General features: G+C 35.5%; 3 protein-coding genes across 3 annotated transcripts in view; 1 reads left to right on the top strand and 2 right to left on the bottom strand.

Annotated features, from left to right (window-relative positions):
• LOC118746705 (neurobeachin-like protein 2) overlaps nt 1-8,615 on the bottom strand; it is a 37,226-nt gene extending 28,611 nt beyond the window's left edge. The window contains exons 1-15 of the mRNA XM_036480593.1: nt 8,514-8,615; nt 7,633-7,836; nt 7,387-7,536; nt 6,354-6,540; nt 6,200-6,288; nt 5,619-5,690; nt 4,841-4,990; nt 4,492-4,767; nt 4,105-4,427; nt 3,578-4,039; nt 3,270-3,522; nt 3,028-3,201; nt 1,997-2,540; nt 1,206-1,933; nt 533-1,133 (exon numbers count right to left, since the gene is read on the bottom strand). Of these exons, the coding sequence (XP_036336486.1) occupies nt 533-1,133; nt 1,206-1,933; nt 1,997-2,540; nt 3,028-3,201; nt 3,270-3,522; nt 3,578-4,039; nt 4,105-4,427; nt 4,492-4,767; nt 4,841-4,990; nt 5,619-5,690; nt 6,200-6,288; nt 6,354-6,540; nt 7,387-7,536; nt 7,633-7,836; nt 8,514-8,564 (4,264 nt within the window). The 5' untranslated portion in view covers nt 8,565-8,615. The remainder of the gene's footprint in view (nt 1-532; nt 1,134-1,205; nt 1,934-1,996; nt 2,541-3,027; nt 3,202-3,269; nt 3,523-3,577; nt 4,040-4,104; nt 4,428-4,491; nt 4,768-4,840; nt 4,991-5,618; nt 5,691-6,199; nt 6,289-6,353; nt 6,541-7,386; nt 7,537-7,632; nt 7,837-8,513) is intronic.
• Nucleotides 1-14,092, top strand: part of LOC118747186 (neurobeachin-like protein 2) — a 172,223-nt gene that overhangs the window by 134,540 nt on the left and 23,591 nt on the right. The gene's annotated exons all lie outside the window — the stretch shown is intronic.
• The window catches only part of LOC118746712 (odorant receptor 49b-like), a 5,672-nt gene continuing 3,214 nt past the window's right edge, over nt 11,635-14,092 (bottom strand). Inside the window, exons 3-6 of the mRNA XM_036480601.1 lie at nt 13,322-13,421; nt 12,174-12,275; nt 11,962-12,069; nt 11,635-11,821 (exon numbers count right to left, since the gene is read on the bottom strand). Coding sequence (XP_036336494.1) covers nt 11,714-11,821; nt 11,962-12,069; nt 12,174-12,275; nt 13,322-13,421 — 418 coding nt within the window. The 3' untranslated portion in view covers nt 11,635-11,713. The remainder of the gene's footprint in view (nt 11,822-11,961; nt 12,070-12,173; nt 12,276-13,321; nt 13,422-14,092) is intronic.

Raw genomic sequence — 14,092 nt, 5'->3', positions numbered from 1 at the left:
TAAATAGCTTTCTTTGATTACGAAATATATGTTAATTTTCTAGATAGATGGCAACCCTTTTTCAACAATGTTTCGGTGTTAGAACTTTTGGAAGCCTTTTGTTTGAAAGTGAATAGCGACAACCATATTCAAAACATTTTTCCTACCTTGCTTCATTAACTGTTTTCGGCTGTCGGATGGGTGGCTACCCCAATCTATAATACTTTATTTAACTTAATAACAAATTATTTGTTTGCTACTTTTTGAAAATGTGGCTTCTCTGAAATCGGGGTAAGACAGCACAGTCACCAGCGGTTCAGACCTTCGCGTGACTGCGGTCGTTATTAAAGTTAATGCCGAGGAAATAAATACTTTAACCTGGCCATTTTCCTATTTATTTTGGAATATCTTGGCAATTTTCAGTGCTGAAATTTTCTGAGAATTTATCAATCCACCACAAGCATTAATCGCAGGATCTATTTTATTTTTAACCAAAGAGTTTGTCTTCAGCATAGTAGCTCTAACGAATTTTGGCCTCCCACAATGAACCTACCTTTAATTTCGCTTTCAATCACATTAGCTGCCTCAGTGACGCTCGCTTGTATTTCATTCAATATCAAACCGCCGTCAGTTTGCTCATCAACTTGCTGCTTGGCCAATTGATCCAACTCCATTTGTTGTTCAGCGAATGTAATTAAATCCGATTGATTCGCAAAATCATTATTATCTTCTAAAAGCACATCCAAACTAATGCCGAAACTCTTGCGCTTCTCCTCATCAGGCTTTACATTCGTTATTGGCTTGTGTATCAATAGGCGCGCTATAGATTCCTGCCAACCGGATTGCTTAGCTATCGCCTGTGGTGAGTTTTGCTTAACAAATGTTGTTTGTAGTAGACGCTTAGCTATTTCCAACTTAACCAGCAACTCACAAGTGCTGATGTGGTGCACAAGGAAAACAATGCCCGCGTAATCAGCTTCGCCGCTCAACATTTCATCAACTAAATGAAAGAGAATAGTAGAGCTTAGCGTCATTGGGATGGTGTAGGAGAAAAAACCAGGAAAAAGCGAGCTATCGCTGGCGTTATCGTGCAGACGCAGTATTTGTTTGTATTTTTGGTTTACGCGAGAAGTGCTAAGCAAGCTGTTGATGAACTGAAAGAAAAATTCATATCCATATGCATATATGTAAATTGTAATACCACTCTAACTACATATTGAACTCACTCGAATAGCCGCCTCTTGCACCTCTGTGCTATAGCACTTATCCACAAAATAATTATAAAGCAAATTGGCGGTTTGTGGCTCGTGCAGCAGCAAAATCATTTGATCTCTGCAATTTTTACCCTTAACATGGAATGTTAGCATCTCCAAAAACTCGATTAGCACAATTTCCTGTCGCACTGATGCCAGGAATGCAACCATTGTCGAAATCTCTTTAATATTCACATCTTTTTGTAGGTAAAAGCGCACAATAGCATACAGTGTGGCGCGTATGGTCTTCGCATCTTCTGGCGTTATACTATCCGGTGCAGTATAATGGTCGCGTACCACATCCAAGAAGAACTGTACGCCAAATTTCTTTCGAAAATACTTGCGATCATTTTTGATCATAGCACTCAGATACTGCACATGTCCAAGCGTTATTTGGAAATTCATGCGCGCCCAAATGTGAAAATTGAAAGCGATATCCGTGTATAGCACGTCTAGCAGCGTCGAATTTCCGTGCGAATTTCCACTCTCCGCTTTTTGTCCCTGCAGTGATTCTATGAAAAGATGCGTCGCCATGAGTGCATTTACATCGAACAAGCTGGGTGAACATTTCTGCAACATGGCGCCAATCATGGACAAACATTCGCTATTGAGCATATTCTCCTGGTTGTTATCATGACCGTGAGTTAGGTAGCGCAGGAAGCAGATGAAGCTGGCGACAGGGAACTGTATCATTTTCCATTCTGGAAATGTGCAAAGAACGTTTAAGCGATAAATTATTATAATTACTATTAAGCAGCGCATACCAGTGTACGAATTTGATGACAGCATTTCCCAATCAGAGAATTCATCTGCAGTTGGTGTACGTAACTGCTCGCCGCTACCCAGCGAATCATTTCCGTCTATGCTGGACAATGAAAAATCATCTTGTTGCTTTACAAGGCGATGCAAAATCGGCAATATAGCTTGTACGCCACCTATACTATTGATAGTATCCTGTATCTTAACTATTGAACAGTGATGTGCGTTTATGAGCGATGGAAAACGGCCGCCTGGTATAAGATCTTGACAACTTTCGCTCCAATAACCACCGGGTGCATAACAGAATACAAAACGCGATGTCAGCTCGAGCAAATCATTGTCTTGCGAGAATATCGATGGGAAATGTATGCCCGCATCGAATATCGTTTTAATATTTGTGGTAGGTTCTGCTAAGAGAACAGCGCCTACCTGACCACGCAGACAAGTTTGCTCGCCAAACACAGTGTCTTGCATACCGATGGGGAAATTTTTCACATTCGGATCGAATGATGTCTGTGTGCGTAGTGGTAGTGTAAAATAATTAGAAACCTATGGAGGAGAGTAGTAAAAGCATGTTTATAGGATGACATGTATGATATATATTTTTAGAGTTGTTGCTGTAGCGGTATTATGAAGCTCTGCCTAAGTATGAAGCGCGGGCTGAGGGCGTGGAAGACAAAGTCGAAACGTGAGGGTTACTAGTTGAGCAATGTTACAAGGTCTTTGGTTGGAATGGATATGATCAGGAAGGAAATGAATTGTGGATATTCTCCAAGACGACTTTTTGAATTCGATAAATGTGACGCAGAGATTTCCGTTAAACAGTCGAGTACATAGCTGGTGCTTCGCTTTTAGATCAAAAAAGGGCATTCCTAGCTTTTTGGAGGCCAATAGTATGTTAAGTCTGCCACAAAGGAGTCGACACGCGATGGTGACCAAAAAATATTTACATATCTATGTAGAAACACTCAGAGCCATTTTGAAAACATTTTCCGCCGTTAGAACAACAACACCACACAAACCAGAAGTCACTTACATTAGTTGATAATGTGCGTTCGAGTAGACTTGGCAATACGCCTTTGTATGAACTACCCGTTTCTTGTGATGATGAACGCGGTAAAGGTGAACCTGTAGCACTGGACGTATGATGTTCGGCTTGATGGCCACGCATTGGTACTGCTGCCGAGCCAATTGAGCAAAAATTTAAAGGCTATTGAATAATGAAATACGATAATATTTAAAAATAATTGCGTAATAATATATATACAAAGTATTTACCTCACTAATGGCTTGCACTTTAAGCGTAGCACTCAACTTTTGCATGAAATCAATGTAAACATTTATTTGACTATAGGAAAATGGACGTTTGGGAGGTGTGATAGCAACAGTAACATAATGCCATTGCCCGTCGAGCAGTGTTTTTGTATGTACCACCGATGTAAGATATTCGCGACGCGTTAATGCTGCCACAACCAAATTGCCGCTGTTCTGTATGAAAACTTCAAATCCAGTGTGGCTGGCAGTGCGCAAACTGTAGACATTAAAGTGAAGTTACTCACAGCCAAAATAATTATGTAAAGACTTACTTAAGTAACATGCGTCGACAATTTGGACGATCGCTGTCCTTTGCAGCCACAGCGCTTTTATCACCTCTCTTGCTCAATGTGTCTGGCTTCTCTTGTAGCCTTACAAGTATATGAAAAATGAAACCATATGAGCCAGACATTGACCAATTTTTAATATCAGGCACCATAATGCCATCACTCGACGCATTGATAGTAAAGAACTGCGTGCAAATATTGCTATTCGTAAGACTTTGCAATGAGCAGATGACTAGCGTTTGTAATAGTTGCTTTGATTGTGGAAACCCGCTTTCTTCGCGCAACAGACTAAAAATACGTTTCAACTCAATGGGAATGATACTAACTTTGCTTAGTTCTTCAATAAGTTTAATGAAATTTTGTATGCAGCTTTCGGCGAGTTTTTCATACTGATGCAAGCACTCACAAACAGCTTTAATGGTGCGATTATCGCAAGCGGCTGATTTACTAAAGTGGAAGAGGTTACGTTGTAATTCGTAAGCAAAGTATACATGGAGTAACGAAACACTTACGTCGCATAATTGCTGGTACAGCCACGTAGTATCACATCACTAAGATAAATTTGTGCACGCTCATCCATTTCCGGCAGCCATTCGATTAGTTTCACCACAACTTCCGGAAGCACCATCAAATTGGTTTGTTCATTGTAGGCCATATTGAAACATGCATCCAATAGTGTATCCGTAGGTACTGCTAACGCTTTCAGGCTCTTAAAAAATTTCTCTATTTTATCGTACACACGCAAATGATCAGCAATGTCAGGTGAATTGCGTGTAATCACTGCTAATGCTTTTGTTGTAGCACATAATATGGGCGCATAATTCATATTCCAGCCCTGTAAAAAGAATACAAATTCAATAAGAAACATATATAGCAGGCGGTATTTTATGCACACCCACCTTTATATGCTTTGGAATGCTTATTAACGCATCTACAAGCGTTGTATCGGCAATAGCTTCACAAATAATATGCTCTTTTACACCATCGGCGAGGAAAAGACACACATTTTCCACTGTAGCGGCAAGCGCATTAACATCCACGATTGCATCGCTTGCTTCATCATCGCTGGCGATTTCAAAAGTAGCGCCATTGCCGCTTACGAAATTATCGGTAGTTAGTAGCGCTTGTAGAGCATCACAGTAAAGTTGTATTAAAGTAACTAAATCTATTTGGCGCTATTGGAACAGCAAAAAAGGAGGGAACTTGCAATTTTGAAAAGCTTAAATTATTGCATGCTGGAATACTCACTTCTTCTGGACTAGATTTTTGTAATACAATAACCATTAAAGCACAGCATTTCAGTGAAACTGCACGCAACTCGCTGGCACTTTCCCATTGAGAGATGATTTTCATAATGACCGAAACAGTAGCAGGGCAAATGGCGCGCATTCCGTTACGCTGTGTCGATGAATGGATTGATAGGGATTTTTGTCTTAGTAAAAGCTTCAAAACTATCTCAGGAAAAAATCATTTTTTTTTTTCTTGATATGCTATTCAATATTAAATGATTAATGGTCTGCTTGGAAGCAGAGCAGCTTCTATAATCAGCTAACAATTCACTAAATGATATTGAAATAACAAAACAAAAGCGATTTTCGGAAAAAACGGAGATTAATGAGAAAATTTATTAATTTTCAAATGAAACACTGAGAGCATTAAATGGCATAGATCTAAGAAATGAGGTGAAATATTTTCTGTTTAGCATTTTAATATGTAAATTCTCTTTACTGAGTGATTTTTGCAGTTTGCATGGTAAAGACTCGAGCCAAAAACGCAAAAAAAAGAAAAATCCGGGAAATATACATTTCGAAGAAGTTTTCAAAATACATGAGTTTTATACCATTTCTACTCTCAAGGCCTCAAATAAGAATATATTCCACAGTTTCAAGTTCTTTTCAAAGCACAAAACACCAATTAAAATAATAACAAAATAAAGCGATAGAATGTTATTAACAAAAACAAAGTTAAAAGATAAATACAAATATTAAATAGCATTGCTTTCTATATTTCTTAAAGAACCACTCACCAAATTATCACAGATTTCTTGCCCTTCACCACAATTTGTTGTACTTTTGGTAGTCATAGATGTTAGCGATTTCTGCAAGTGTGTTTGTACAGAATTTGCTATCGTTTTATACATACACAAGTACAAATGGTTTTTTTTTTGAAATTCAAGTTGTTAAGTGGCAACAAAAGCACAGCACGGTAAAATTAAATACGTATATGAAATTAAGGAAATAAGAAGCATTTACAATGAGGATAGGAAAGGGTTAAAATGAGAAATGTTAGATTGTTCAAAAAGTTAACGGAAAAGCCATAAAACTATGCAGAAAGACTAACAAATGTGCTAACAATAATTTTAATAAATTTAATAAAAAAGTTTGTGATGATTTCAAGTATTTAAACCTTATGGACAATTTAGGTAAATATACATATTGTACATACAGTGTGAGTGTAATTCGATAAAAGAAAATTTTCGTAAAAATAAAAAAAGGTTAAAAGCGCACACACACCTAAGTATGAACACAAATACATATAAACAGCGCATAATTTTCACAACTTAAGCATAGTAAATAATTAAATATACCCTGTAGCATTGCCTACTACCTGTGATCCACATATAACAGCACCTAACGCATTCACTAGACATTCTCCAATAGTTGGGAATTTTGTGATTCGCTCGTTTTGGAAACAATCTGCAACAAAGTGGAATGCTTTTATGTTATTACATAGTCAATTTAATATAAATTCCTTTGCAAACCATAAATGAAGGGCACAATTTCCACATGCACTGTGTGCGGCTTATATGGTATTTTATGATAATCTGCATAGACACCACGCAAGAAGCTACGCCAAGTCAAATAAGGATCATACATTACTTCTAGAAATTGTGAAAAGCTGCGAAATAGATGATTTACTTGCATTGAAGCTTGCTGGCGAGACATACACTGTGGAAAAACAAAGTAATTTACTTTTTATTATATAAATTCAAATATAGTATGTAGAAGTAGTCAAATTTAGACCGTAGGTAGCATATTGATTGCTGGAAAAACTGACCTAAGCGGAGAGTAGTAGTGGCGCAACAATAACAATAAGCCTAGTCGTTAATTCGAAATATTTAGTAGACATATCTGTATGTATGTATGTATGTATGTACATATAAATATGTGATATCGAAGCAAAACATCGATATTTTCGATGCATCGATGTTTTTCCGACATCCCTACTTATGTGAACATGGAGGTGTACTTGCATGTAACCAAATCCATAATTATTATTTCACTCACGTCCTAATCACAAATTTGTTTTTGGGTTTTCACATAGTTTAGATTACAGGTTAATACTCGTTGCACTGCTATAAAACCTATACAAATAGGTAGGGGTTTTGTTATCTATCTTTTCCTGGTATAATAATGATTTGCTGATAGCTATTGCAGTGCTGCTTAGTCATTTTTATCAGCAAAAGACATGAATATACCGTATTTTATGACTTTGTCTAGTTATTAAAAGTTTAATGACACTATCTGTAGATATAGATTTCTTGGCGGCGGTTTAGTAAAGTATATATATTTTTTTTTTTGTATCATAAAATAAAAGTGGATTAGCGTTTTTGAAAGCCCCAAATAGTAAAGTTCTTCTTAACGCCCCCTCGATAGTCGCTTCAACGCAACCGGAACAACCCAAGATTTACCTAAAGCTCTTCCTCGTACTAGTACCTACATACAAATGTATGTATATACATAGTGCATGCAATCATGTACCAAAACATTGTCATTATTATTCTTTTTTTTTACCTCTTTGAAAGTATTCGCCAATATAGCAATCAAATTCGATTTATACTCATATTTTATAACAGCCAAAATATTATCAAAATGTCGACAAATTATCACCAAGCAATCAACCAGCACCGCAATCTGAAGTAATTGTTCATCGTCCAAAGGGCCCTGAAAGATAGGACGCAACAAGATATGCCTTAACTTACGAATTCTTATCAAATATATATATGTAGGTATTTATAGGATTTTTTTACATGTACGCACATTTTCGCTAGCATCGCGCGCGATTATAATAAATTTTCCAATAGCTGGTAACAACTCATCCGGTAGACGTCCCAGATGTGGACCATTATCCGGACGCACTTCATGCCACAGCGGCAGATCATCACTCGTAAAATCCACCGGCAATTGGCTCTTCCAGATGTTTACAAAACGTTGAATGAATTCACGAAAATAGGACTCGTCATTCTGTTATTAATGCAAAACAAAGAAGACCAAAATATAAATAAACACAAAAATTTAAAACATAAATTGGGTAGAAAGAGCGATCTAAAGAGAGCACAATTAGCGTTAAATGAGCGTATGCGGCGATTCCAGAGAGCAACGCAACGTTTATTTATTTTGTGGGTGGGTTGGCGGCCGCATTGTAATGCAGCTTGAGCCTCAGATTTCGTTGGTGGTGGGCCGCCGGGTGGTTTTTTGTTATCAGTATGTAAATTATGTTTATCTACAATGCGCAATGTTATATAAGCTTATGGCCTTCTAAGAAAAAAAGTAATGATAATAAATAGATAAAACCTTGTGTTTAACCAACGTCTATTCAATTATGGTTATCGTCTAACCGCAATCCCCGCTCAGGGAATGTTAATTTTTTGCGCTTTTTTTATTTTATATGTGCAGTGTTTATTATTTGACAGAACTTTGCGTAGGAGAGCAGCGATGTGACGGCCAATGGTATTCCCCATTCACCTTCTATGGAATTATGGATGATTAATGCTTCAAACACGCCCATAAAATAATTGCGGTTTTCTGTAATTTCGAGGGGCACCAAAAGGTGACAAACTTAACGCTATTTGTGCTTTCCAATAAGCCGCAATTAATTTTTGCAGTTTTTATGCGTTTTATGTTTTTTTTTCAGTACTCGCCTTGGTCGTGTACTGCACCCACAAATTGTAGATATCCTTTTTACTTTCCATTATGCGACACTTTTCACGGAATTTTAGTTGCACTCATTCAATAGAGTTTGCTTTAAACATTTGCTTTTATTTGTTTACAAAACTACACGAATAATACACAAATTTTTTCTTTTCACCGGAAAAAATCGCAGCCACGGAACAAATGCATTTGAAGAAATGTAAATTCACCACAGCTGACAACAAGCATATGTCAAATGGGATAGGAGCAGTGTTGGAACTTGGCGCACGCGGTGAAGTTACTCCTAAAATCAAGGGTCGGCAAATGGCAGGCTACTCTAGCTACCACAGGGTGACGACCTGTCGTTGGAAGTATACAGCTTCCTCTCCGTTTTTTTTTGTGCTACGCAACGGCACCCTTTTTCACCCCCTACAGCAAGCCTAGGGGCAAACACAAACAAACGTTATTGACAATATAGATGCAAAATGTTCGGCTGGTTTAAATTAGGCTGGGCTTGTTTGGGGCCAACGCTGGCAAGTAGGACATAACGAACAAAGTTTCCGACTTTTCAGAATACCGCCTGCCGAACAGCATTGGGGTGCATTCTGATGTCGATTTTACGCCATCAACTTGCAAAAATGCAATTTTATACGCAATTTCTGCTCATCTCTAAGCCGAGAACATGCTAACAGAGACTTGCTAGTCACCTCCTAGGCACGTTAGAAGGAATCTGTAGAGATCTTTCAAATTCAGAGATCTAAATCGCACGACTACTGAACCCGAAATTCTATAGACAAGCCAAAAAAGATATTCACCGAAAGACAATCTTTATTAACTCACGCCCCGTGAATTCCGTCATTAGTTTTAACCATCATCCGTCCCAGACAAAGAGCTTCTGCTACCACGTAAATCTGGTGGAACTAATATCTGGATATCGTAGCAGGTCTAACTTTTATTTATCCAGATCCAACTTTGTCCAGTTTGTGTGTCCATCCACCTCATCATTTGCCCTCTGCAACCTTGTCAGGTAACAACATCTTTGCTCTCGGTATGGGTAAAATTTGTGTTAACCCAGCAGACAATTTTTAATTTTTCATAACTGTCTACAACTTTTGCATAATTTTAGGCATATGCACTACAGCAGTATATTGCTAAAAAGCAACACGTTACTCCTAAACCAAGACGAATTCAGAAGTATCCCAAATGAAAACAAATCTAATAAGCTTTTCTAACAATGCTGTTCGTTGACAAATGTATATTGTTCGGGATCATTCGGAAGCAGTTATGGATTTTCCGGGGCCATTTCTGAACTAGTTTGGGCTTAGTTCAGTATTTTTTCGGGTCTATTTGGGATTAGTCCGGAACTTCTTCGGGACATAGATGCTTCCATATAAAATTTTATGTGTACCAAATACTCACGCCTTTAATATAATTTTAACACCCTAAACACTACGCACTATTCTTTATTTCAATACAAATTACACTGTAGGGAATATCTTGAGTTTAGAAATGACACAAAAACGCCGAAACAAGTAACTTAATATTGGACCACAGATAACGGATCTGTATACCGTTATTTATATATTTATATATAAATTTATATATTTTCCAAGATATTTTGATTTTTATGAAAAAATTCAATTTTAACAATTAAAACAATGAAGCGATGAAATGGGCAGGAAATAATGTTACTCATACGCCCATGTAGTACAATACATGACCGTACTCGAATATATGAGCAAATCTCACGAGTTGTTCTTTTTTCAGTGTCACTTCTTTCTCTCGCCAGAATAAAAAACGCTAAAGCATTCTTCTTGCATATATTTAAATCAGTGTTTTTTCAGAAAAAAGAAAAATAAAAAATAAATCAAGTATTTAAAAAAGTTCAGCCTTAAAACGTTTTTTAGGCGAAAAAGTATCAAAATTACAAATTTTTTCATTGTCATTCGTAAAAACCATAATCATGCTTTTTTTTAAATAACTTATGTAGAAAATTTTGCAAATAGAATGTTCATATTAGAGGCAATGAATGTTGGCATCATATACAACATTCCTGTGAAGCTTCAAGAGTGTGGCCCCCAATTACATATAGGAGGTAATAAGGTATGTATCAACATATGGGTGTCAGACAAAAGCGTTAAGAAGGTAGTATTGTAAAATACTTAAAATTCAGTGCGTGCCTTCTCTTTTGCCCTAGTGCGATTTTTGATTGGATGAAATGAGAAGGCACGCCTCTGTTGCACACTTTCGCCACAATTATAACGAGTTGTCCCTTCTTGTTATCTACGTTCTTTGATCCAACCATGTGCAAAACTTTTTCCAGCTTGAATTTGCAACTTCTCTCCAAGAACTAGTCTTTCTACTTGTGATTTATTTAAATAAAACATGTAAGATTTAGTTGAAGCTGTTAAGCCGTTTTTAGCCGGTTTTTTTTTGCCAATTTAGCCGGTTGGTCCAAAAAGTTCTGGCAACACTGATGAGCACGAGTTGTTATTTTTTATTTTTATTTTTAGTTTATCTTTTTTAAGTTTTCATTTAAATACAATTTCGCGATGGAATCTTGTTCTTTACACAAAACGGAAGATGAAACACCGTTTTGTCGAAAAATGTAACAACTCGTTAGATTTTTTCATATACTCGGAGGTACATGGCGTATGAATAACATTCTCGGCTTATTCCAAAATCAATGAATTTTTTTCGCATATTTTAGAAATAAATGCTAAGTTTAGTGCATCTTCAAAAAAAAATAATTTTTTTAATTATAGGGCCTGTGCCACTCTGGATGGACAACGATGAGGTGAATAAAAATTTCCGAGCCGGTAGGACTAGTGGAAAATTTGACGGCAAACTTCATACTTACCTGACGGTTTTGACAAGTTTTTTGTTATAATATACGTAATTGCTAAGACGTCTTGTGCATTATATTACTTTTACCAGTGTTTTGGATATTTTTGAATAAAATTCAATCGATTTTTACACAAGAAAAATTGAAATAATTATTTTTTTAAAATGCATATTTTTAGCATGTTTTTGATATTATTCGTGCATATTTATGTGTATTTTTTATTTTATAGTGCATATTTTAAGCGCTTAAAATCGTGTTTTTACGGCATACATATTTTTGGTTGCACAAGTTATTAAATTGTTTATTTCTATTTTTTAAAGGATAAAAAAATATAGTTGAATGCGATTAATTACTGCTTTCTTCACTTCAATAATCTTTCTTAGTTCCCTGTAGGACGGTAAAGATTGAATATGAAACGCGCACGATAGCCAGAAAGAATTGCATATTCACGGGTTTTAGGCCGCCAGCGGTGAGCTGCAAAAAAAAGTTGTAGTAATTTTTTAAGCGCGAATAAAAGCGTAATAAAACTATGTTGGAGTTTTTAAAAATCTGGCATAATTTGCATATATAATTTTATATATTATACTTCAATTCAATACACCATAAGTAAATACCTCCAGTGGCTTTTGACCAACAGCCATTATCACAACAATGTACTTGCGAAAGTCCTTGCCCCGATCTACCCAATTGCAATTATAAGCGGCGTGAGCTATATTTAAACCCTATGAATCAAAGTAAGCGGATTAAATGTAAACATATACGTAAACATATGTACATACGTATGTATGTGTTAAAATGTGAAATCTCAAGCATAAATAGTATGTACCTCAATGTAAAAGCTATTGGCTAACCAAAAGATAATATATGTTGAGAAAATTACAACAAAAACCAATTGAACATCTGTAATCATAAATGCCAAATTATATTCCTGCAAATATTAAAATGAAACAAAATTAAATTTAGCTCATGGAAAATAAAATAAAATTTGACTTAACCTTGTTTTGAGAATCTACATACACTGCCGGAACAAAGTATTGGCACAGCAAATAATTTTTATTCTAATATTTTTCCGCCAATTTTGTATAAAAATATGATTTGTTCAACAACAAAAAACATAATTACTAAACTTTGTGCAAAATTTGCGAAAATTCAGCAAATTTTCATCAAGATTTTCTAGAATTTCTTTGAGTATGCAGTTTTGCAGCCCATTAAATTCTAATAAAAAAATGAAAGTTCGGAGTTAGTCAACAATCGCGTTGATTTTTGAGAATTTTTTTTTTGTTCCAGATGTTTTGCATTTTTTCCATATAAAGTATTCAAAAAAAAAAAAATTTTGTATGAAAGACTGCGTGAAAAAAAATTGCCAAAAATCAACGGTAATTCGTGGCTACTTAAAACTTGCACTTTATTGTAATAAAATTGATTGGGCTACAAATCTGCATACTCAAAAAAGTCTGACTAAAAAGTTGAAAATTTTCATGAAAATTTGCTGAATTTTCGCGAGTTTTGCACAAAGTTAAGGAATTATATTTTTATGTTTTTTGTTGTAGAATTAACCATATTTTTATACGAAATCAGTGGAAAAATATTAGAATGAAAATTGTTGCATATAATGTGAAAAATTTGCTGTGCCAATACTTTGTTCCGGCAGTGTACGTCTGCGAGGGGTATGCTTTTCAAACTTTGCGCTCTCTCTTTCGCGATATTAGGGTTTAAATCGGTGGTATTTTTATATTAAATTTAGAATATTTCTAAATAAAATGCATTTACATATATAATAAATAAATATTTAAAGACTCCATATGGATGAAAAAATGTTCATAAAACTTTCATTACCATAAACTTAAGGCAAGCAAATCATGGTACGCCTCGCAGACGTATGGTTATCTTCTCAGCAACTTTCAGTATGTAGAGTTATCAAAGCAGGGTTAATACTTTACTACAGCGAATTTGTAGCAATTTTGTATTCCTTACCATATTTGCATAAACGATTATGACGCAAGGTATTATACAAAAAATGCTGACATCTACAAAATTTCCAGCAGAAAATAATACTTCCAAATCCCTGTGAAATCTAGAAAAAGAAATAATAATTTTCTTTTGTTTTATTTTCTAGATTATATCATATATATAAATAGGCAATCATGTTTCCTTTACACCCCTTTTACGGCTAAACTATACTTCTAAGGTATAAACAATTATATATCATTAGAAAGGTATTTTGATGCTGATGTGCAGGCAATTTTTAAAATTTCAAATCAGTTTAAAATAGAGCGAAAAAAATCAATTCAAAAGTCACACCAATACCAATGCACACATGTACATGGTTGGGGCGGAAATGCCCCCCCTAAATGTATGCTTTAATATTGATAGCGAATTAAAGAAACGTGCTAAGCAGCAGTTCAGGAATAAAATGTATGTATGTATGTACATGAATAGATTAGACTCAAACAAGGAAGAAGGTAAAGTTGAGTATGGAGAAGAAGAAAGTGATAAATACAGAAATTAAAATAAAAGTAAAGAAACCCAAATAACTATAAAGACAAAGAGGAAGAAAATTTAAATACCTAACCTAATAACAATGGTGGGGGTGAATATGTAAATGAAGAAAAGAATGGACATATTTAGACCAGGATAAAGGAAAGGATAAAGATGAAGACCAAGACGAGGAAGATGAAGATGAAGATGAAGATGAAGGTGAAGATGAAGATGAAGATGAAGATGAAGATGAAGATGAAGATGAAG

Source organism: Rhagoletis pomonella, unplaced genomic scaffold, assembly GCF_013731165.1.
Source record: "Rhagoletis pomonella isolate Grant_MI unplaced genomic scaffold, Rhpom_1.0 Rhpom_scaffold_00011, whole genome shotgun sequence".
NCBI classification, from domain to species: domain Eukaryota; kingdom Metazoa; phylum Arthropoda; class Insecta; order Diptera; family Tephritidae; genus Rhagoletis; species Rhagoletis pomonella.
This window is presented reverse-complemented; position numbering and strand designations above follow the sequence as displayed.